We start from the raw sequence: 22396 nt of genomic DNA on the forward strand, positions 1-22396 counted from the left end.
AAATACATACACACATACATATATATACATATATATATATATATATATATATATATATATATATATATATACATACATATATACATGCATATATATGGTGTGTGTGTATATATATACACACACACACACACACACACACACTCTTCTTAACTAGTTATGAAAAAATAACACATTAAAATTATTTAACGCACCCATTTATGATTATCCTAAATTTTACTGTTACATATGTAACAATAAATAATAATAAGTATATAAATTGATTTAATTCATTTAAAACTATTGAATGGATAAATATTACATATACACATATATATATTTTTTTATTTATTATATATATATATATACACATACATATACATAAAATAAAGACATAAAGAAATAATGTTTTCATATGATGTGTGTGTATATATATATATATTGCATCTTATCAGAACTGTTGGTAGTTGCAGCCCTAGATAGAAGCCATTGATTTTACATATGAAACAAGAATGTACATGCGTCTTAATGCTTTTCTAAAAGACAATCAGCTAACAGCCTCAAGCAGAACTAGACCATCCAACAATAATTACTAAATAATGAGAATGTGTTTCATAATTAAATCTTTGACTGCACAGGAAACTGAAAAATCTCTTTCAGCATTTCTGCAGTTTGCAGCTAAGTAAGAAACTGCTGAAAAATCCAATCTGTTCTCTTCTCCCTCTCATCAGCAAGGTGTCACGACAAAAGCACGGCATCCATCAAACCCCTACGTTACATTTTGTCCATTTAGCAGTGAGATTAGCTCTGACACTGCCCGCAGCCTGTGAGGCTATTTATAGCACACTCAGGGCTGCCTCGCTCCCATTGGCCAGAAACCTCTCTGTGGCAACACAGCAAAGCCGGAGGTCTGCTGAGCTCACAGGCTCCCGGTGTTTCCCAAGGACAGAGTTCCCATGCCGAGATTGCAGTCACCCATTGGCCATCCTCATTCCCCGCTGCAGTCGCCGGACTCACAATGAACGCTCAGTCTGAAGGCCAATGACAGCAGCGCTGCCTCAGAGAACCACAGACACGACAGAGCCGTATGATGCAGGCATTTACCAAATGCTCTGCATCTCACCCTCCAATAATATTCAATATCCAAACAAACATCATTCCGCAGAAAGAAATGGAAAATCGAAGACAGAAGAGTGGGAAGCCCTAAAGGAAGGGAGGAACGGAGACGAGAACCGCAGCATCGTGAGCTTCTTAAAGGTTCTAATTATTTACTCCCCCTCATGTCATTCCAAACCCATGTGCTGTTATTTTATCCATCGTACAGAAAATTTGACATTTTAAGCGATGATCAAGCACCACTTGTCCATTCATACAATTCACAGTGACCACGACTGTCAAGCTCAAAAAAGCACTATAAATGTACCATAAAAAAGTAGTCAATCTGGCTTGTGAGCTTTATTTCTTCTCAATCTAATAGCTTTGCATGAGTAACACATCAAAATCTCCCAAAAACCAACAACGCCACAGCTCTTCATTTAAGTGTGTGCCTGGGATAAGGTCTGTGGTTAACACGAGCTCAAGATATTTTCACATTTTATTCTATGACATAAAATACATTAGAAATACCTTGGGGCTTCCCACATTGAGCGTTTAACGTTTTCATTTTTCTGGATTCCATTTTAATGGCATAATTAAATTTTAGTGATCAAAAAGCATGTCTAATTAACTCTTTTCCTGCCATTGATGGAATTTTCTGTCTTCACTGTTATAAGGGGGCGTGTTATTACGCATTTTCTGAAAGAGTAGAGAATCTCCGGCTCACAAACACAGGCAAATAAGGAGCAGAAACAAGTGATAAAAGCATTGCAGTTTTTTTTTTGTTTTTAAGCAGAGGCTCTGTTATTTCATTAAATATTTTGTTTATTTAGATATTCATACAACAAAATATTCTGGAGGCCATGAAATTTTTGTTAACAAATTATCAAAAATGCTGGCGGTGGCTGCAACTTAAAAAAAAAAAAAAAAGAGAGTTATATCATGAAACTTATTCAATTTAAAGAAATCCTTTTTTTTACCCAAATTTTAATTTTGGCGGATTCCATTTTAATGGTTTAATCTAATTTTAATAATCGAAAAGCATGTCTAATCAATTAAATTAATAAAACTTTAACGACAAGTTATTTTAACTCAAAAGTTCAGGAAAAATGTAAAGAAAGAAAGAGTTGTCGGAAGCTTAATGGTGGTGGATATTGAAGACATGCTAGTCTTGAGTAGCCAGACCTTCAGACTGATGGCAGAATCTCAGCTTGCATTGGCCAAGGACCGTCCAACAGGACATCTGACCGACATGTAAAGTAACCAATCACAGTCCATTTTATTTAGCATCATGTTTAAGGGCGTGAAAATGTAAAGTCGATGTCCCCACAATAACAAACCGCGGTGCATCTAATAAATTATTAATTCGAGAACGTTGTGCAAGTTTACTGCAACAATGTCTCCTGGAAATCAGACAACGACTTTGAAACATGTTTCCCATTGTGTGTGCCTTATGTAAAAGATGTTCAGCCAACGGTCCGTCGGCGTGAAGTCTTGAGGCTGAGATTAAAGTCATGCGACCGTGGTGTAGTTCATTTATAGCCTACGCTTAGCTTTTTACTTCAGGCTATTGTATTTATGCTTGAAAATTGAAAATCATTTGTGAAGATTATCTTGAATAAAATGCGTAAGACTCATAAACTTTTGTTGGTTGTAGAGCTTATATTCTGCACCCTTCCAAAAGCCAATGGAAAAATTCTATTGGCATTTGCGGAGAGATCCAGGGTGATGCTAACTTCCAGGGTGGCCTACAAAAATACCTCAGCCCCGCAGCACTGTTTACCGCCCACCCCGGGTCAGGAGCGCTCGCCTCACCTTCACATGCTCCTGCAGTTGAGCTTCATGCTGGCGCGAGAGCTGCTCGTGCTGCCGCTGAAACTCTGCGATCAGGAGCTGCCTCTGGATCTGCTGTTTCTGCTTGAGGGCCAGAAGCTCCTGCTGAAGCTGATGCTCACGCTGGGCCGGGTCCGTCGGCGCCAGGGCGAACTGGTGATCTACACGCAGGTCCATGGGGATGGCAGAAGGCGGCACTTGAAGTGGCAGCGCCACACTCACATCAACTGCGGAAAGTGAGAAAACAGACAATAATGAGAAAAACAACAAACTCAACAGGACTCGGAGAACACGAAGCTTTTAAAGCTGCAGTCTGGCAGATTGAGTCGACTTAGCCAAAATTTTGAATGTTTACAACTCTCATGCCCCTCCCCCACTGCCAGCGAGCACCCTCCCATCAAGTTTGTGCTCGTCAATGCGTGTGCATCATGTTTTCTGTGAACGCGTCCGTCTCTTCAGCATCGATCAACACCATGGACTCGGAGGTATGCTGCCCTGGCTAATCTACCCATAGATAGCAATAACCGAGGAATTGGAAGCTTGTTAGTAGATTTTCTCTCCGCCATCACGCGCCGTACAATCCAACACACCTGCGAACTTCAGGCGTGTGCATGTGATATTAACGTGCGCGACTCAGCGCGAGGGTGGAGTGGGATCTGTGGCGTGTGCACGACCTGTGATTGACAGTCAGATCTCACCCCCCCCAGCGCTGATTGGACCCGATGATCCGGGAGCGGTGGATTTTTGCAAAACAAATAACACGCTCCAGGTGGAGTTAGAAGCTCGGGTTTTTTTCTAAAACCACTTTATTTATGTTGTTCTGTCGGATTATAGTGTCGATTTCACTGAATATGATAAAAAAAATGTTGCCGACGGCAGCTTTAAAACTGATTTAAACTTTCAGGCAAGCCAACGTTTTAAGTTTGTTGGTGCTGCAAAAATGAGTCTTCAGAAATCATCATCCTATTGATGTCACAACAGCATACACATTAACAAATCATTTTTACATATTGTCCATTTAGTGTTCACCAGATTGGCACGAAAACAGTTTGAATTACGCGAGTACTCAGAGGTTAGCCAATCACAACAGAGGTCATTTACATATTGTCCTGCAGGAAACACTGATGTGTAAAAAGATTATACATTTTACCACCATACGCATTCCCAACAAAAAATTCAACAATTCAAATAATGAAGTAAAATACAACTCATTATAATTATATAGCTAAATTTGTCATTAATAAACAAAGTAAAAACAAAATAAAAATGAATTATAATAATTTAAATAAATTTGTTTTTAATAAAGATAAAAAAACTAAAATATAAACATTAATTATAAATGTACAAATAAAATGATTAATGATTTATTTTATTTTTTTCCATTTTCGAATTAATCCAATATATATATAGACACACACACACACACACACACACCCACACACACACCCACTATGTATTCATACACTATGAATATTATTGGCTCAAACTGTAATGTTCCTTTTTTTGTCGTTATGAATAAAAGTGCCAGGTAAATAAATACATAGAAATATTCATTAAATTCATTTTAATTTAATTTCTTCATAAATATACAATTAAAATAATGGGTAACACTTTATTTTGATGGTCCCTTTTGAACATTCTGTTGACTGTAAGTAACTTTGCAACTACATGTCAACTTATTCTAACCCTACCAGTCTACTAATACTCTACTAACACTCTAATGAGAGGTAGTAGTGATGTAGGTGCAACGTTACTTAGTCAACAGAATGAGTTAAAGGGACCATCAAAATAAAGTGAAACCCAATAATGAAATTGAAAGAACAATCAAAAATAATAAAAAATATTTGTTTTGATGACAAGAATCAAAGATATCACAATACTGTGCTGCACCTGCAAGTGTCAGATCAGGTGATCACTGAGCCATCTCAAATCCTGCCAGTACCAGAAAACAATGATAGTAAGAAGCAATTGTCCAATCAAAAAGCATCTTAAATATCCCTAAAAATGTGTGCACAGAGTACAGCACTGCAGCAGCATCGCACCAGACATCAGAATAAACAGAGCAAAGAAACATCATGTTCCTGAGACAGATCTTGGTTGGATTCACTACTGGCGAACATGAACCGCGTCACTGGAATCAGGAAGCGGCATCTTCTTCAATCATCCCTCTCTCATAACAGATAAATCTGAAGAAAACTGAGGAACTGAGCAATTACATTCCGCAGTGAGGATGCTTGCGTTGATAAGTTAAGTGGCTTTACGGCCGTGAGTGTACGCGAGGCCCAAAAGTTTGTGGGTTAAATGAGCAATGAATTTCAACACAAGAATAAGTAGGACATCATTAAAAGACATTTTATGTTCGTTCCTTTTTAACATTGTGTAATTAGAATAAACAGAGAATGGAGGCAAATTAAGCTTATTCAAGCATTACTGCAAGTCTAGGAACCCCTGAATATCATCAACACATCACCATAAACTAGAACTTTTACCATTATTAGTACTGCTTTACATTTGTATTATACAATACTGTCTCTTTTGCCAGGCTAAAACTAGGCCAAGGTGAACAAAGCAGACAAGTGGTCTGCAATAAATAGCCTCTCACAGCATATTACGTCCATACTGCTGGCATGGGACCTCTTCATTTGTGCATTACTGAATAGGAGAGGTTTTAGGGGGAACACTGACCACATTCATGCTTTAGGTGTCAGCTCCACTCATGCGACGTCACGATGCCCCTAATGCCACAAGTTCAAGGATGCTCCTCTGACCCCTTAGCAGGCGAAACAAAAGCCCTCAGCGGAAGCCCTGAGGCCACACAAAGGCCAGCGTCAAAGGCTATTTGATGTCATGGAATAAAAACTGCCCTGACTAAATCATTAAATAAAATCATATTTATGACGCAAATCCTTGGTCACAAAGGGGCCGTTGATGCCCTACCCCCTGGAATTGACACTACGCTCTTTGGCAGCCCACGCTCAGCTGGACAGGAAGCCGTCAACTAGTGGACTACTTCCTCCACGTTTACTTTGCATAAATAAATGGCGATAAGAGCGTTGTTTATCCGTGCCTATGCCGTCAGGAGACATATTTGCATTCGCCGCCCAGTCCAAACAAAGCCCAGTGGCCAAACAAACACAAACAACTATTAGCAGTAATTAAAATGCCAAAGAAAACAAAAGTGTACTAGCAAACAGAAACTCTAATTGAATTAATAAACACTGTTTTATTGTCTTTTACTCAAAACAGACTAATTTTGGTCTGCTAAAAATAGAAGAGTTTAGAAGAGAGCTCAGATGGGAAAAACCATTGGCTAAAACCCACATTATGCGGCTCCCTTTCAATTTATGAGAATGAATTTGAATTGCAATGGCCAAAACTCACAGGAAGTTGAATTGGAATGTCAAGAAAGAGGAATATATTGAATCTATCTACAGTTTTTATTCATCCATCGGACTATCTATCCATCCATCCAACGGTCTATCTATCTGTTGGTCCATCCATCCATCCATCCATCCATCCAGCATACAAACCTTGAAACTTCAAGTCTTTTTAAACTTTAAAACTTTTCAAGCCAACATTGAACATTTAAGTTGTCTTTTCTAGCTAAAAAAAAAAAAGTTATTTGAATATCTTTGAATTTCAGTTAATTTTTTACTTTGCATTCAAATTCAGTCCAATCCATGGATTTAAAAAATCTGAATGGCACACAACCAAACTGAGAACTGTAAAAAAAAAACACTCCATGGCACCTGAATCTCACCAGAGAGCGTGATGAGCCTTCCCTGTGAGTAAACCCCAGATGCAGCGCTACAGTTTATTTACTAGTGTAATTATTTCGTACAGGGAGGATTAGGTAACATTTGCATTAGGAGTTTGCTGACAGGCCGGGGTAATCCCAGTCTTTGCGGCGCTCTCTGAGGATTGACGCTTGGCACACACTTAGGGAGACTGTACGGAGATTAATAACAGCCAGGGCACTGCATGTTACAGTTAGGAGGCACACTGGGAACAGAGGGGATATGCATTTCTACCCAGTTAGAATGATGCAATATAAGTGTAAAGAGAAATAATCACCCCTGCAGCACTAGTTCTGAAAAAGGGGATTTGCTGACACGCACAGCACTGGCTGAACATACACGCGGATACACACCCACACGCTCTCTCACCGTTCTACAGCTTTAACTGATGGAGATTGATTCACCAAGGCCATGAATGCGGCGGTCAACCATTACACCATGTACCTTGTGAGGAGTGATGCATCCTGGGACAGGGAGCACTCTGCACTGCTATCCATCACATTTAAGTCAGGAAATGGGTACAGGTGCAACTCTACTGAGAGTAAGTTCAGGCATCTCTACTACACCAACGGTCCTGCCTAAAACACTAGCATCCGCATCTACAATGCTCACTAAAACAAGACAGAACTTATGGACAGGCACTCACAAACACACACACACACACACGTAGAAAGCAGCAGAAATTAAAAAAGGTCCCAAAACAGCCATACTTTAAAGTTAAAAATTTAAGTTATAAGATAAAAATTAGCATATATATCTGGAATCTAAAAATAAAATAAAATAAAATAAATTATATAGTTATTTAGTCAAGAGCAGTGTGATTTTTTGTCCTTTGTTTGATTAACATTAAAAACACAGACAGCAGTGGGAATATTAGGCTGCTGTCACTTTAAGAGCAAATGCACAGATCTAATGTACTGCATTAACTGCAATACATATGCATTAACTTATGTAATAGTACTTACAAGTATAGAAGTACTTCACATTAAAGACACCTACATTATATTAATTTCAGTTTGATTTGGGACAAAATAACGCGTCTTGTGAGAACTACATCCAAAACTAAACCAAAACCTTTTGATACCAACAATGTTTGAGTAACTCATAATTTTCCATTCTTTTCCCCCAAACAGCACACACGGGCCTTTCCTGAGAAGCCCAGTACGGCTCCGGCCTCTGGCCCAATGCCGCCTCCTCCAGAACAGCGTCCCTGTCTGAACCCCTGACCCTCTACTAGGATGCCGAGGATAATGAGGTGTTAGGGAAACATCAGAACTGCGTGCTGATTACGTCAGAGGAGCCCCAGTTACCGCAGGCCACGCTCGGGCGAATAGAGGGGCGTTTGTTCTGTACCATGGAGAGACAGGCCACACTGATGATCACAGACCAGTGTCCAGAGCACGCTGTAAAATCTGGAGTGACTAAATTCAGAATGAGGACAGAAAAAGAGGTGGCTAATACAGTACACTATTTATTTATTTATTTATTTTGAAAATGCACATATATAAATGAACAGAAATAGGCTAAATACGTTGCTTACGTGACAGAATTCCAATTGAATTCTAGAAACTGAAATATCTTAATTGAACTATGGCAACCTGGTTTATACATAATTGGAAAATGAACAAATTTCGAGATTAAATCAGAATTTCCATGTGCATGTAAACACAGTCATTGAGAGAAAAGAGAAAAAGACAGAGAATTATAATGAAGAATTTAGTCATTCCAAACAGAAGCCACTATAAATAGCCCATGGTAAGCTGTCTTGTCCATAAACATTGACTACAAATGGCATGAGTCACTTGTTTTTCAGTTCCCCTGGGCCTTCGCAGGAACAGCACAGGAGTGCTCATCAATATGTCTGTGTGTTGGCAGGTTACTGTTGCACCAAAGCTGATCAATGAAATCATGTGAGTGAATGTCCATTCATACAGTGCATGACATGTAACGCCAATTTCACATGCTTTGAGCTGATAACCTGACTCCAGCATGCAGCAGGGATGACATATTTCCATAGGCCAAAACCTATAAAACCCCATGAGTTAGCATTTTAGCACTTCCGGTTCCATCGCCCCGAAGTCAATCCAATTTTCATGTTTTGTTATACGACATTAAACACACCAGTAATACCCCACTAATGATTTTTTAAAGCTGTTACGCGTCTTGAAAAAGGCGATTGCTAACAAGTTGCTAAATGGGACTAAAAAGACGCTGCCAGGGACATTAAACTTCATCACGCTGAACAGATAAACTCATCTACGCACTAGTGTGCTTAGTGTATCATAAACTTTTGTTGACCACAGAGCTTTTTCTTTCTTTTTTTTGATAATCCAAAAGCCTATGGAAAATCCAATTAGGTTTTTGTCGAGAGAACCAGCGTGATGCTAACTTCCGGGTTGGCCTACAAAAATACGTCCTCACTGCACCACTCTATGTGCTTACAGACCAACAGTTACTGTTAGCACGCTACATCTCTGATACCACTTTTCCACCAGCATGGCTCCGGTGCAGGTTCTCTGCCTTTGTCCATTCTCGAACCGTTACACGCATTTCCACTGATTGGTTCAACTCTAGCCCTAAAAAACTTGCTGGTCTTGCTGGAGCTGGAGAAATGCTGTTGCTGTCTTTGGCAGTCTCGTTGAGTAACGTAATAACGTCGCACTACATTGCTCTTTATATCTAAATATGTAAAACTGTGCGTGCGAAAGAGCGAGTGATTCAACGGTTACAGTTTCAACATATCTCCAAAAAGGACAGATGATTGTACCGCTAGTTTATGCGAGCTGCCATTATGCTAAAATCACTCCCGGTACTGTGAACTGTGAACTTCACCGGCTCCAGTTCGCGTGGCCGAGAACAGGCTCTGGCTCAGAGAACCCAAACTGTTCTGGTGGAAAAGAGCTATGTATGCCTTTTAAAGCACCAAAGCTAAAATATTAACTTTTTTTTTTGTTTTTTTTTAGAGGTAATAAACTCATTAATTGACTTGTCAGCTGTTGGATGACTAATCGACCAACCTTACCAAAGCCCAATTTATACAAAATATAATTCATTAATTTAATTTGATCTTTGAGACATTTTTATTTCATTTGATAATGGGAATTGGGACATTTATTTGACATGAACATGTTTTGTGAGATTCACATCGAGATAGAAAGAAAGAGGGATGAGAGGGAGAGTGATGGGGTCTTTCAGTTTTCCATCCCCACTCCTCCACCCTCCAGTCTTTAAATAAGCGAGACATGAAGTCGCTTATGAGGTCATGATGACATCAGTGGGGTTGCCGTGGTATCGGCGCGTGTGTTTACCAGCCGGGTGGCTCTAACGACTCCCGAACGCAGCGGCCCCTGAACATTCGCTTGGCTACGCAGGCTAAAAGCCAAACGCGGGCAGCTAGAGGAGCGTTCTTCAAAAGCCTCTTTTAGTCTAAACAGCCGCTTAAGCAAAAGGCCTACACACTCAGCTCTTCCATATAGACGTCCGCACTTGGCACCAACCACGCATTCTGGCCTTGAACAGCGGAGAGAAAGTGAATTGCAAGTGTGTGCGTGTATAAAATCATAATTCCACCAACAGGATACAGCTCCCATTAAGCTTCACTGCAACATGTTTATTCTTCATAAGACTAGAACAGTCTACAGCACTACCGAAATCAATCGATGCTCTTATCTTCCCCCGGCTCATGCTATCATCTACAGGACAATTATCTCCTCATCCAGTCAACTACTGGAAGATGACAACAAAAAAATAAACCCTAAATGTTTCTGAACCCAAGCCCTGAGTGCTATCTAAATGTCCTGCTAACTTGTCCACCTGGACGGATGAAGCAGTAAAATTGCACTTCACTGGAAGCCTTGAAATTTATTCCATTAATTCAAGCACAGCGAAAATCACTGGTCACTGGCACCCACGCTTTACTCAGAGGCTTGCGATGAATGCACAATTACAGCCTCTCATGCCGGGAGTGCACTGTAATCACAGCATAAAGAGATGTGCATGAAGAACCGGCCGCTATCATTGAGGAGTGTCCGCCGAATCTCGCCGCAAGGATGGCATCACCAATACAGCCATCAGCGAGCCAAAACAAACAGAAAGAAAGTGGATATAGACACGCAATCCTTCGTAGCGTGCTTATTTCTGAGAGCGGGTGCTCAAAATGCTGATCAGAAATGACATGTTTACTGTAAACAGAGGATAATGTATAGCTGCCATCGCCAATTATCCCAGTTAATGAACCACCGTGTCCATTTTCTCAGCCCAAACAGGCTAACGTACCATTATACTATATCACCCAAATGAGTCCTGACCCATCAGTCACTCTCATTATGGTGAGGTCAAGGGGTCAACAGCAAGTCCTGGAACGTTTGATAGAAAAACAATTGGGTTCTAGTATTAATGATGCACTGACTTGTTTATTTTGATTATAAAGCAGTTTAACTCTTTCCACGACATTGACGGGAATTTTCCGTTATTTATGAGACGATGCTTACCCGGCATTGACAGAATTTTCTGGCTTTCCGTGTTTTCACTGTTATACGGTAGGGGGTGCTATTAGGCATCTTGAAAGAGTAGAGAATCTCCATATCAAAACACAGGAAAAAAGAAGCAGAAACAAGTGATAAAAGCATTGCTTATGCACGGTTTTCTCAGCTTTTTGTTCAAAAAGTGCCTTTTTTTAATGAAACTCAGCCACATTCAAGTGGTGATAAAAAATAAATAAAGCATGAAGCTAGAATATTTTTTCCCCCTTTAAAACCAGAGGCTCTGTTCTTTCTTTTGATATATTGTGTGTTCAAATATTCATACAACAAAATATTCTAGGGGCCATGAAATGTTTGTGAAAATGAAAAAAAAAAAAAAAAAAACACTGGCTGGCAAAAAAAAAAAAAAAAAAACGCTGTCGGGGAAACAGTTCAACGTGATTTGCTTAGAATTAAACTATATTTAAATTAGGTACTATTTTCATACTAGGGCTGGGTGATATCACAATATATTATTCAAAATGTACTCACGATTTTTTGCAATCCTTTCATCACAGCAGATGTTTTAATAACATATCTGATGCAAACCTCAACAAAAACAGTTTGTACGTTGAAGCTTACATTTCTACAATTTGTTATAATAAATCGATTCAAAACAGTGCACCAATATATTTTTTGTAACTTATATTTAATATAAATTATATATTCATCCATTTTAAATACAGTAAGTATTATTGTATTCGTGTATAAATAATATTTGAAGCCTTTTGCATTTGGCTAATTGGTCAAAAAGGTTGTTCTGATGATTAAAAAAAACAACCTTTTATGTCATTTTAGAGTAATTATATAAAAATGCGTTGAATATCAAAAGATTAAAGAAAACAAAACTTCTGATAACTAAAGTTCTGATTATGAACAGCTATATCAGGAAATAAAGAGCCCTTCATAAGAAATACAGACACAAGTTTGTATCAGACCTCTCTCTCTCTCTCTCTCTCTCTCTCTCTGTGAGACAAGGTCTCTCGCCCTCATCCAGACTCCACCTCTAACAAGATGCTCCAGGCATTTCCCTCCAATGGAGGGAGCAATCAGCAGCTGGAGCTATTTATATCCTCAGGTCCCCTAGCAGAGTAGCAGTTTGACTCAGCATGGCCGGATTAGGATTAATTTGTGCTTCAAATCTATGATATTGATATTATGAATGTCCTGCTCAAGTCAGGTCGATATAGGTAAAATTACACATCTTAACATCTTTCATTACTTTGTTGATATTAATTTTCTTGATATTCCTGTATTCATTCTGAAATTGATTTTTTTTTCTTCATCATCATTTCAACCTAACAAACACTTTAGCCACAGTAGATTCACAATGTTTAAGGCAAGAAGTAAAATACAGCGAAAATCTGCACCATTATATAACAAATAGTAAAACAAATCACAATATTTATCTATCCATATCGTATTAAAATATTTGAATTCATAAAAAAAAAAAAAAAATCCTTTTTGAGTCATGACACAATTAAACTGTTGAATCAAAACCTAATCAGATAAAAAAAAATAGCCTGCCACTAAACGACACATAAAACAAAACAAACTGTTATTGGTTGATTTCATGTTGACAGTATCTTCATGTCTAAGTGGGCAGTTCTTGGGCTGAATAAACAGCAAACCGATGTTATACCTTAAGGCGATAATCAGAAGTCTGTCTATGAGACTAATGGATCGGTAGACCTCTCAGCAGATGGTTTGAATGAAAGCTTTCCCTCATTAAAACTTGAGAAAACTCTAAATATAAAGAGACGGACATACTGAAGGTGAATGAAAACAGTGCTGCATGCTGGGCTGCTCTGTGAAGCCACCGGACGATTGTCACATGTGCTTTTAATAGGGAGAGGAGGGGTGAGCAATGCCCATTCAAATGTGAATGGCACTGAGGTAGGACACTGCAGGCTCCTGGATGACTAAGAGAGAGTGAGAGCGAGAGAGTGTGTGTGTGTGTGTGTGTGTGTGTGTGTGTGTGTGTGGGGCTGTGCACACACTGGCCAACACATTCATGACAACACCTCTTCAATGACAAAGATACTGAGACACCAAAATCATCTTCAAATCATCTCTAAAAATCCATAGCTTATATATACACACTGTACTTATATATACACACTGTACTTATATATACACACTTTATATAAGTCACTGTTTGGATTTTAATAGGAAAATCTTTAAAAGTGATTATTATGTTTCTATCATGTTATATGTTTGGCAACAGTTCTTCTAACCCGGAGTGTGTAGCTTTTCATTTCTTAAACAACCATGTAGGGAAACACATCATGGCCATATTCCAGGATGACAATGTCAAGATTCATCAGGCTCAAATTGTGAAAGAATGGTTGGGAGGAGCATGAGGAATCATTTTTACATATGGTTTTGCACCTCTGAGTCAGGACCTTAAATTGATTGAATGTCTTTGGGATGTGCTGGAGGAGACTTTACAGAGTGCTGGACTCTTGCATTGTCAATACAAGATCTTGACCAAAATATGTATGCACATCTTGATGGAATAACATCACAACATTTATTTCCATCAAGAGGTGCATACATTCATTTTGGTAAAGTTCTAGTAAATTTGTTTTGTGCTTTTGCCATTTTTATCAGTACTTTCTATATAGCTTTAATTTTTAAACATTTTAAGTTTTAGTAATTTTAGTACTTCAACTTTATTTATTTCCCTTACATACCAAGTTTAAGTTTTTTTTTAATTTCAGCTTAATTTTTCAAATATCGATGAATGATTGTTAATAGTTTTAGCATTAGTTAACAATAACAAGACAGGTCGTTGTAAATTCAACGGTTATGTTATATGTTAAAATAAGCATGTGGTTTTGCCTATTGGATAATCCAGTGAATTAAATACTTCCAAATTAAACTGTTCATATCAATATATATCAATATATCAACTGTTATATTCAATTAAGAACAGAAATCATACACAGCTAGTTTTGGCTCTTAATTGTGATTGGATGAACCATTTTTCGAAGCCATTGTAAAATAACCAATAAACGTGCACATGTGACCTCATCAGTTGAATTCTATATGAATGCGGCAAGTTGCGATGTGACTTGGCAACCGTAAACAACAAAACTGCACTTTGCAGTGCCAAACACCTCGTAATAACAAGTTCCTTGTCTTGACTCGTTCGGGACACGTCCTGCTTTGCATTTGCATTAATCCATGTTTCTGTACCGCTCGCAGGTGTAAACAACGTAACGCAGTCCTGCCCACTGAGTAGACGCATCTACCACGGTATAAACGGTACAGCGGTATCTCTACCGGCTGACACGACCAACATCACGCTGCCCAGCCCTACTTTCCATCCTCACCAGACAGATTGTCCAGGACAGAGACCCTGCGCCACAAGCACAGCCAAGCGGAACACCTCTCTCTCTCTCTCACACACACACACGGAACAAAACAGTGGCAATAAAGTGCATTGAAAAGCTCTCATCACTCTCACCACTCAACAGAGAGCGTTCAAGGATGCAGCGTGCGTGTACACACACCCACACAAGAGTGTTAGCGTATCTCAGCACCATGCAATAAAGCCATAGTCTTCACACACCCGTCCGCCCACTCAACCTCCCTCACTCAGAACACCCTGTACAGAAATGGCACTTACCCATCAGCCCCTCAAGTCCAGAGCAGGGAGACGGCAGACAGTGAGCCGGAGGGGTTACGATGCGCTCGATGCCTCTAACAGCGCTGAGTGTGGCTCTCTCTCGGTCTTTCACATTCCCCGTCTCACTCTCACTGACTCTCTTCCCTCCGGCTGTGTCTGTATCTCACTCCGTCACCCTTGCCCCTCCCCTCTCTCTCTCTCTCTCTCTCTCTCTCTCTCTCGCCCGCCCGCCCTTCCTCTCAGCTGGTGACATCACAGAGCCGTTGCAGGCATGCTGAGTGTTTATGTGCACTGCTGTAGTTTCCTGGAACACGGGGCAGATTCACAGAAGCTCCAAGACTCTCTCTCTCGCTCTCTCCCTGTCATTAGCACACTACTCTGAAGTTTACATAGAGCGTAACCGGTGACCACCCACTTATTCAGTGGCTTTAGTTTGGGAAGAATTTTTCCTCATTAATTTTCTCCCAACGATTCTGCAATTAAGAGCTTGAAACCAAACCAGCAAGCTCTTAGGTAAATAACAACAATCGCTTGGTTGAAAGGAAAAAGGTGTTTGAACATCTGGAAAAATACAGAAGTGTTTAATATGAACCATTCAATCCATAAAGCACTGTGGATAAAGTACAGTAAGTGAAATAATCAGAAATAATGGTATGATAAGTGAAAATGTTGACAAATTTGAAAAAGTCAAATATAAGTTTGAGTTTTTAGAATATAGCTTAAAGGGATAGTTCACCCAAAAATGAAAATTACTCCATGATTTACTCACCCTCAAGCCATCCTAGGTGTATATGACTTTCTTTCAGACGAACACAATCAGAGTTATATTAAAACATGTCCTGGCTCTTCCAAGCTTTAGAACCCTTTTGTGCGATTAATCACGATTACATTTTAAAATCTATTGACAGTCCTAATAAATATGTTTCTAGTGTAGTTCCTCAATAAGCATTTGGCATTTAAAGACAGTAAAAAAATGACGAGTAAATGAAAAAAGAAAATGAGTGTGATTTTTACTGTATAAAGCTTCTAGATCACTTATAATTTTCCACAGCTCATGTTGTCTGGAGTTTTATGTCTACTGAAGTTTCTTCGAAAATATATTTTTGCAGTGTTTTGTCAGTAGAACAATCCAAAAACACATTGAATAACAGCACAACCCACTGAAGAGATGCACGTCTATACCTCATAGCCTTGCTTTCATTCCCATTAAAAATCAAAGATGGCGGTGCTGTGAATAAGGTCTATAGGACCAATGAAAAAAATCCCTAAACATCTTAAAGTAATCTCAGAGGTTTGAAATAACACGAGGTGTCAAGTTTAATTTTTGAGCTGACTAGGAATAGGGAAAAAAAAAAAACATGTGAACACATCTCATCTTGCTACACATTTAACATCCCCATTCCCTGATGGCTTTATGCAGAGCTCATTTACAGTTCCTCTTGAGTTTTATTGATTGATCGATTGACTCAGGAATATCTTGACGATCATGAGCTCAAACCCTGTGTACGGCTATTGATCATCTCCAGCACACTGTTCAGGGAAATCCCATAACTCTAAAATACTAATATCCCATTCCCCAGCCTAGTTTGTCTGTCACCTAATTAATCTGGAAGACTTAGGTCACCATTGTTGGGAAGAAAAAACAACACGCATGATTAGCTCTTTCGTCTTTGAATAATTGAAGGTAATAAGAAAGCTGGAGAACGAGGTGCTTGAGAAAAATCACAAATGAGAACATTAGAGCCGTGATGGATGGAGCATGGTCGGGATTTTGAGCGGCAGACTCCATCATGTGACGCCACACACGCCCCGTCCATGAACATTGTATCTTTCGGAAGATTGTGTGTTTTTCCAAAGGGTTCGGGAGAAGTGAAGAGGAGGTCCATCTTCACAGGACAGCCTGCCTTGACAGGCCACGTTGGTAAAGCCTGGCGCTTAACAAAGCAGAAAATCAATGGCACATTTACTTGGGCTCAATGTTAATCAATACGCAGTGTGTACAGATATGGGCACAGAAAGACCAAGAGACAGGGAGAGAAAGAGAGCGCTGAAATATTTATCCTACAGATCCCTTTCATACAGAGATGCCAAGCAAACAATACCACACGGCCAACACCCAAAACGAAGTGCTGTTGGATCCTTTACAAAGAGCCTGGAGCATTAAAACTCAGCTCAGCCCAAATATAAAGAGAGAACACAATCTCAACTCTCACATAAACAAACACGCAATCAGATAATTATCTTCCACATCACAAGAGATCAAATGAAATCAACATTCCCTCTTCTTCGGATTAGTCAGAGCACTTTAGAACAAGGGACAGTGTAGTATAAATTAGGGATTGGCAGTATAGCTTAAGTCATATTTCATAACGCTTGGAACAATTTTATGAATGCATCACTAAATAGTTATTTTTGCTGAAGAAAAAAAATCACATGGTTGATTAATATTACTTCTGGAAATTTGGAGAGAAAAAAAATAAATAAATACAAATAAATAAATAAACAAAAACAAATATATATATGGGTACTTCATTTTCCACCTTCCGCTCCTTCTCAAAGACCCTTTCAAAGTAAACTCTTTTGGCAGCGAGCATGGAAAGATGCGTTCGGCACGTGCACACAACACTGTTGTATGTGCACCATCTGTGCAAAAACACAAAAATTGGATGTCCGAGGACCCTCCTGATGACGAAAATTACATCACACGGACAGTGTGACCGTTGCGGAAAGCGGACGGCCGAAGGATACTTTGGGCTTCAGATTAAAAAATATATATATTTTTATTTAAACAAAACATACAGCCCAACTAGTCTCATTTGATTTTTTTTTTCTATGTTCCCATTTAACTAAAATGAATCAGTTCATACGAATAATTAAAAATATATATATTCATATTAACTGATTCTTTAGTTAAACAATAACATAGACACCAATCAGTGAAGTTTGATTCCAGAAAGATTTATTTCTTGAACTGATACTATTTAGTGAAACAAAAACATACAGCCCAACCAGTGCATATTGATAAAAAAAGATTCTCAAAAATAGATTCATTAATTTGAATAGAGCTTATCCATCCACACAACATGATGATGGATGGATAAGCTCTATTAAGTCAATCAAAAGCTTGTGAATCAGTCAGGACAGTTACTGAATTAATCTGACTCACTTTACTGAATGGCATGTTGTTACTTGCTTATTTTTTGCTTTTTTGCTCAATTATATATGTAAGGTTTTTATGCTCACCATGGCTGTATTTATGGATCAAAAATACAGTAAAAACAGTAATACTGTGAAATATTATCACAATTTAAAATAACTGTTTTCTATTTGAAAATATTTTAAATGTAATTTATTCCTGCGATGCAAAGCTGAATTTTCAGCATCATTACTCCAGTCTTCAGTGTCACATGATCATTCAGAAATCATTCAAATATGCTGATTTGGTGCTCAAGAAACATGTATTATTATTATTATTATCGATGTAAAAAAAAAAACAGCTTAATATTTTTCTATTAAGTGTTTTTCAGGATTCATTGTTAAATAGACCCTAATCCTTTGGAGGTTAGTGTAGACTACTGTTTAAACATTTGCGGTCAATAAGATTTGGAATGTTGAAAAGTAATCACAATCTGAATTAGAACCCTATAGCAACTGCATAGCAACATACTAACAAACACTCAGAACACCTTAGCAACAGCAAAGCAACGTCCTGGAAAATCCCACAACACCCTGGTGAGTTTAGCAAAAGGCAATCAGAACTCACTTTTTCTTCACATAATGTAAAAATCTAGTTTGACCTGAATGATCAGAACATGTCGAAGGCCATGACGCCAACACATCTTCACTAAAAACTGATTCCAGAGATAACAGGCACGTAAACACGGCAGTGGACTAAAATAGCCCATCTGTAAACCTCAGTTGGGAACGAGTGAGAGTCAAGAGTTCTAGCAGTGATGTCAGCGAGGTACTTTGATCAACAACAAAAGTGCCCATTGAAAAAAGCACCTGGGCTTCATACACATGGAACTCTGCCAAAAAGAGAGCCAGAGCTCATGCAAAGCAGGTCCTCTCCCCGAATCACGCACTCGTGAGTGGGAAGGCCTTTTCCATGACAGTTTTACAGCCCATGATGCCTCAGAAAGCCCCAGGATAAAACTAGTTTTAACAACAGATCTGCTGTGATAAACAGGGCAGAAATAGAAAGCACTTAAAAGGCAGTGGAAGAAGAGAAAGTTTACCAGGATGTGTGGAGGTGGCTGGAAATCTTGCTGGCCTTCCACTACAATGTACGAGTTAAAAAACACTTAAAGCACAGGTGCCTTAAATATCCTATTCTGTACGTAAACAACTTCAATGTATAATTCAAGTGCCTCAAAACCTAGTAATGGGATTCTGAAAAGAAGCGTTGACAGTCTTTAGAGATCTTGCAGAGGAACGAGACATTGCGTAGCTTTGCTGCGGGAACTCCTCCCTTCTCCACTTTTGTTGAAATCTTATGGGCTAACGCCATCTGGCCAATTGTCACGAAGTATGGATCGAGGGCAGTATAAAATGCATGGGTGCGACAATTGCGTCAGAATCACGACTGAACGCTGCACAGCTGATTGAACAGCGAACACGGCGGCTAACGCAATGTCTCGCTCCCGCCTCTCAGGGAACCGAGGTTACGATAGTAACCGGAGACGTTCCCTTTCGAGAGAGGTAACTCTACATTGTGTATCTACACTGCGGGAACTGTATTAAATCCCGACGTGAGACTTGAGGATAAGCCCGGGCAAAACGGGGCCAAGCTACACCGGCCATGGATACGTCAGCGGCCGTATCGACGACAACTGTGAATATACGCAGTTAGATCAGAATAGCCAGTTGCACTGAAGGATACAGGGCAACATTACAGCATAAACACAAATCAGTATGTACATAAGCACAGCGTCAGCAGCCGAAGCGGCAACGACTGCGCAAACTCGTAGTCAAGACTCAAGACTAGGAGATAATCGAGGATAATCACTCACCGAAAGCACTGTTCTGTGAAGATCAGCTGGTTGCAAAACATACAAACCTAAAGACGCGCCTACATGGCCCATGAAGAGGCAATAGACCTCGACGAGTGAGCTCACGTTGAGGGGCGTCTTTCCTCCTGAACGTGCGCTAGTGCAGTGCTCGGTTGATGGTTCTCGGGTCCAGTATCAGACGGAGTCCTCCATCCCTCTTGGGCACCATGAAATATCGGCTGTGCACTTCCATTCTCAGAACGGGCCGTTTTGAGGCAAAGTCAGTGACGGACCCACGCCTGACGTGGGGTGGTCTGCGTCTGGACTGAAGAGAATACCTGTGTTTAATTATCCCCAGTAGCCAAGGTGAAACGCCTGGAATAACTGTCCACACGTCTAGAAAATGACACCGCGGCCGTATTACTTCTATGGCTGCTGTTGCCAGTTTGTAGACTGGAGCCCTGCCCCAGCCAGGCTGGCTGCCGATCGGGTACGTGCGATGTCGTGCACGGTGGGGGAAAACTGGCACTCTCGCATTTCATCGGGAGGCCACTATATGCACGGACTGCGACTCTGCGCTGCTCGGGGCAGGGTGAGTGACACAGTGTTGAGTGTATGAGGAGGAAACTGCCCTTTGTGTGAAGGGATATGTGCTCTTATTGTGGAGCTCACACAAACAGCACACAAACATTGCAAATGTCGCCTACAGGAACAGAGGGGACATGATGCAGAACACAGCGCTTGGGGACAGGGTCTCCAACGAACTCTCCTCCTTTTGGATGGTCCGTAGGACGAAGGCTTGGCAGCCGAGGACGGTGTTTTCCGTGGTCAGTGATGCTACATTCCCGGTCCCACCCACTGCCTACGGCGAACGTCCGGCTCAGGGCGGAGAGCCACAGTGGGGTGCTCAGCCAATCTTAAGCGGGTGCCGACGAAGAGAGAGACTTCGACGAGGGCTGGAATGAGCGACGGAGCAATATTCATGACTCATAGCCTTCGCGCTTCTGCGCCTCAGAGAAATGCTCTGTAACTGACTCCACGGCGTCACCAAGGAGGCCGGAGGGAGTGATTGGAGCCTTTCTTTTTTTAGCCAGATGAGCCGTGAACTTGCACGGCTTGGACTGCAAGCTGAGATCCGCGCCCAGAGACGAACGGACGGGCACAAATGCACGGCAACGGTCTCCTTGACAGGGGGCATGCGCACAGAGCCATGGGCTTCCACCTCGTCCCTTTGGACGCGCGACGATTGTGGTGCAGACCACGACTTCACCACGTGCTCTTGGATGGCGCAGTGCACACACGTGGAGTCCAAGAAGGCCGCCTCGGCGTGGGCCAGGGCCAGGGCCAGGCCCAGGCAGGCGGCGCAGTACTCGTAGGTGTGGGGCGGATCGATGGGGGCCGCACAAATCCTGAAAAGGTTAGCCATCGGATGCGAGGAAGAAAAGGTAACCAGTCCTCAGGTGCAACTTCAACGATGACAGTGTGAAGAAAGATTTTCTTTCACAATTGTCACGCCCATGCATTTTATACTGCCCACGAGCCTGTCAGTATTTGCATACTTTGCGACAATTGGCCAGCTATTCCAAGCTGGCGTTAGCCCATTAGTTTTCAACAAAAGTGGAGAAGTATGTATACATATGGGTTATTGAGCACTCAAACATTAAAACAATCCTTATCAGTCATAACAAAACAACATCTGTCGATCTCTATTGGAGACGCTGTCACTTACTCCTCTATGCCACTTTAATGTGCTAAAATGGGCTTATGGATATAGGACACCCTTTCTCTCCCCATTTCTCGCCTCCTTTCAGCGATGCGGGCCAGAATGGTAAATAATGCAGCTCCTCTAATGATCAGCTCTGAATGGAGAAATCTGCAGCCAACCAAACAGATGAGGGAAATAAATAAAAGATGGATGCTACAGTATAAACAAGAAGCCTCGCTGTACTCAGGGGGGATCGACAGACCTGAAATAGAGAGGGGGGGGGGGGGGGGGGAGAGAGAGAGAGAGAGAGAGAGAGAGAGAGAGAGAGAAAGAAAGAGAGAGAGAGAGAAAGAAAGAGAGAGAGAGAGAGAGAGAGAGAGAGAGAGAGACAGAGAGAGAGAGAGAGAGAGAGACTGCAAGAATGATATTTTCATCCTTCCCCCTTAGGGCACTGAAGCCCAACTCCAAATATGTGAAATACTGTGTCATTTATTATTGATTTATGCTATTTATAATCCTGCCTTGGTGTGTGTGTGTGTGTGTGTGTGTGGTGTGTGTGTGTGTGTGTGTGTGTGTGTGTGTGAGAAACTGTCCAGCTGCAAACTCACAGAGCACTGAGATGGATATAACAGCGTTTCATTAGAATAAAACACGTGAGGCCACAGTCTCCATCTGTTTTATACACCAACATTAATAGTGCTCCCTTCAAACTTGAAAAGAAACATTGATGCAATGACTTGAAGCCAGAGACATTTACTTAAGCCCATTCAGAGCAGACCTAGAATGAATGGCTGATAGGGGAAAATAAAATATGAGCAAAATCAAAATCAAGCCAGCAAACATCA

The 22396-nt window shown here is 40.5% G+C and overlaps 1 protein-coding gene across 5 annotated transcripts in view; it reads right to left on the reverse strand.

The window, feature by feature from the left end:
- The window catches only part of hdac4 (histone deacetylase 4), a 218259-nt gene that overhangs the window by 94153 nt on the left and 101710 nt on the right, over window positions 1-22396 (reverse strand). For 4 of the 5 annotated variants that reach the window (XM_084123202.1, XM_084123200.1, XM_084123201.1 and 1 more), the window contains one exon: window positions 2887-3131. In XM_084123202.1, coding sequence (XP_083979328.1) covers window positions 2887-3131 — 245 coding nt within the window. Of the gene's footprint in view, window positions 1-2886; window positions 3132-14855; window positions 15034-22396 lie in introns of those variants that run through there. The other variant, XM_084123203.1, reaches the window with a different exon arrangement.

The sequence above is a fragment of the Abramis brama genome (assembly GCF_963993115.1).
Source record: "Abramis brama genome assembly, chromosome: 8".
NCBI classification, from domain to species: Eukaryota; Metazoa; Chordata; class Actinopteri; order Cypriniformes; family Leuciscidae; genus Abramis; species Abramis brama.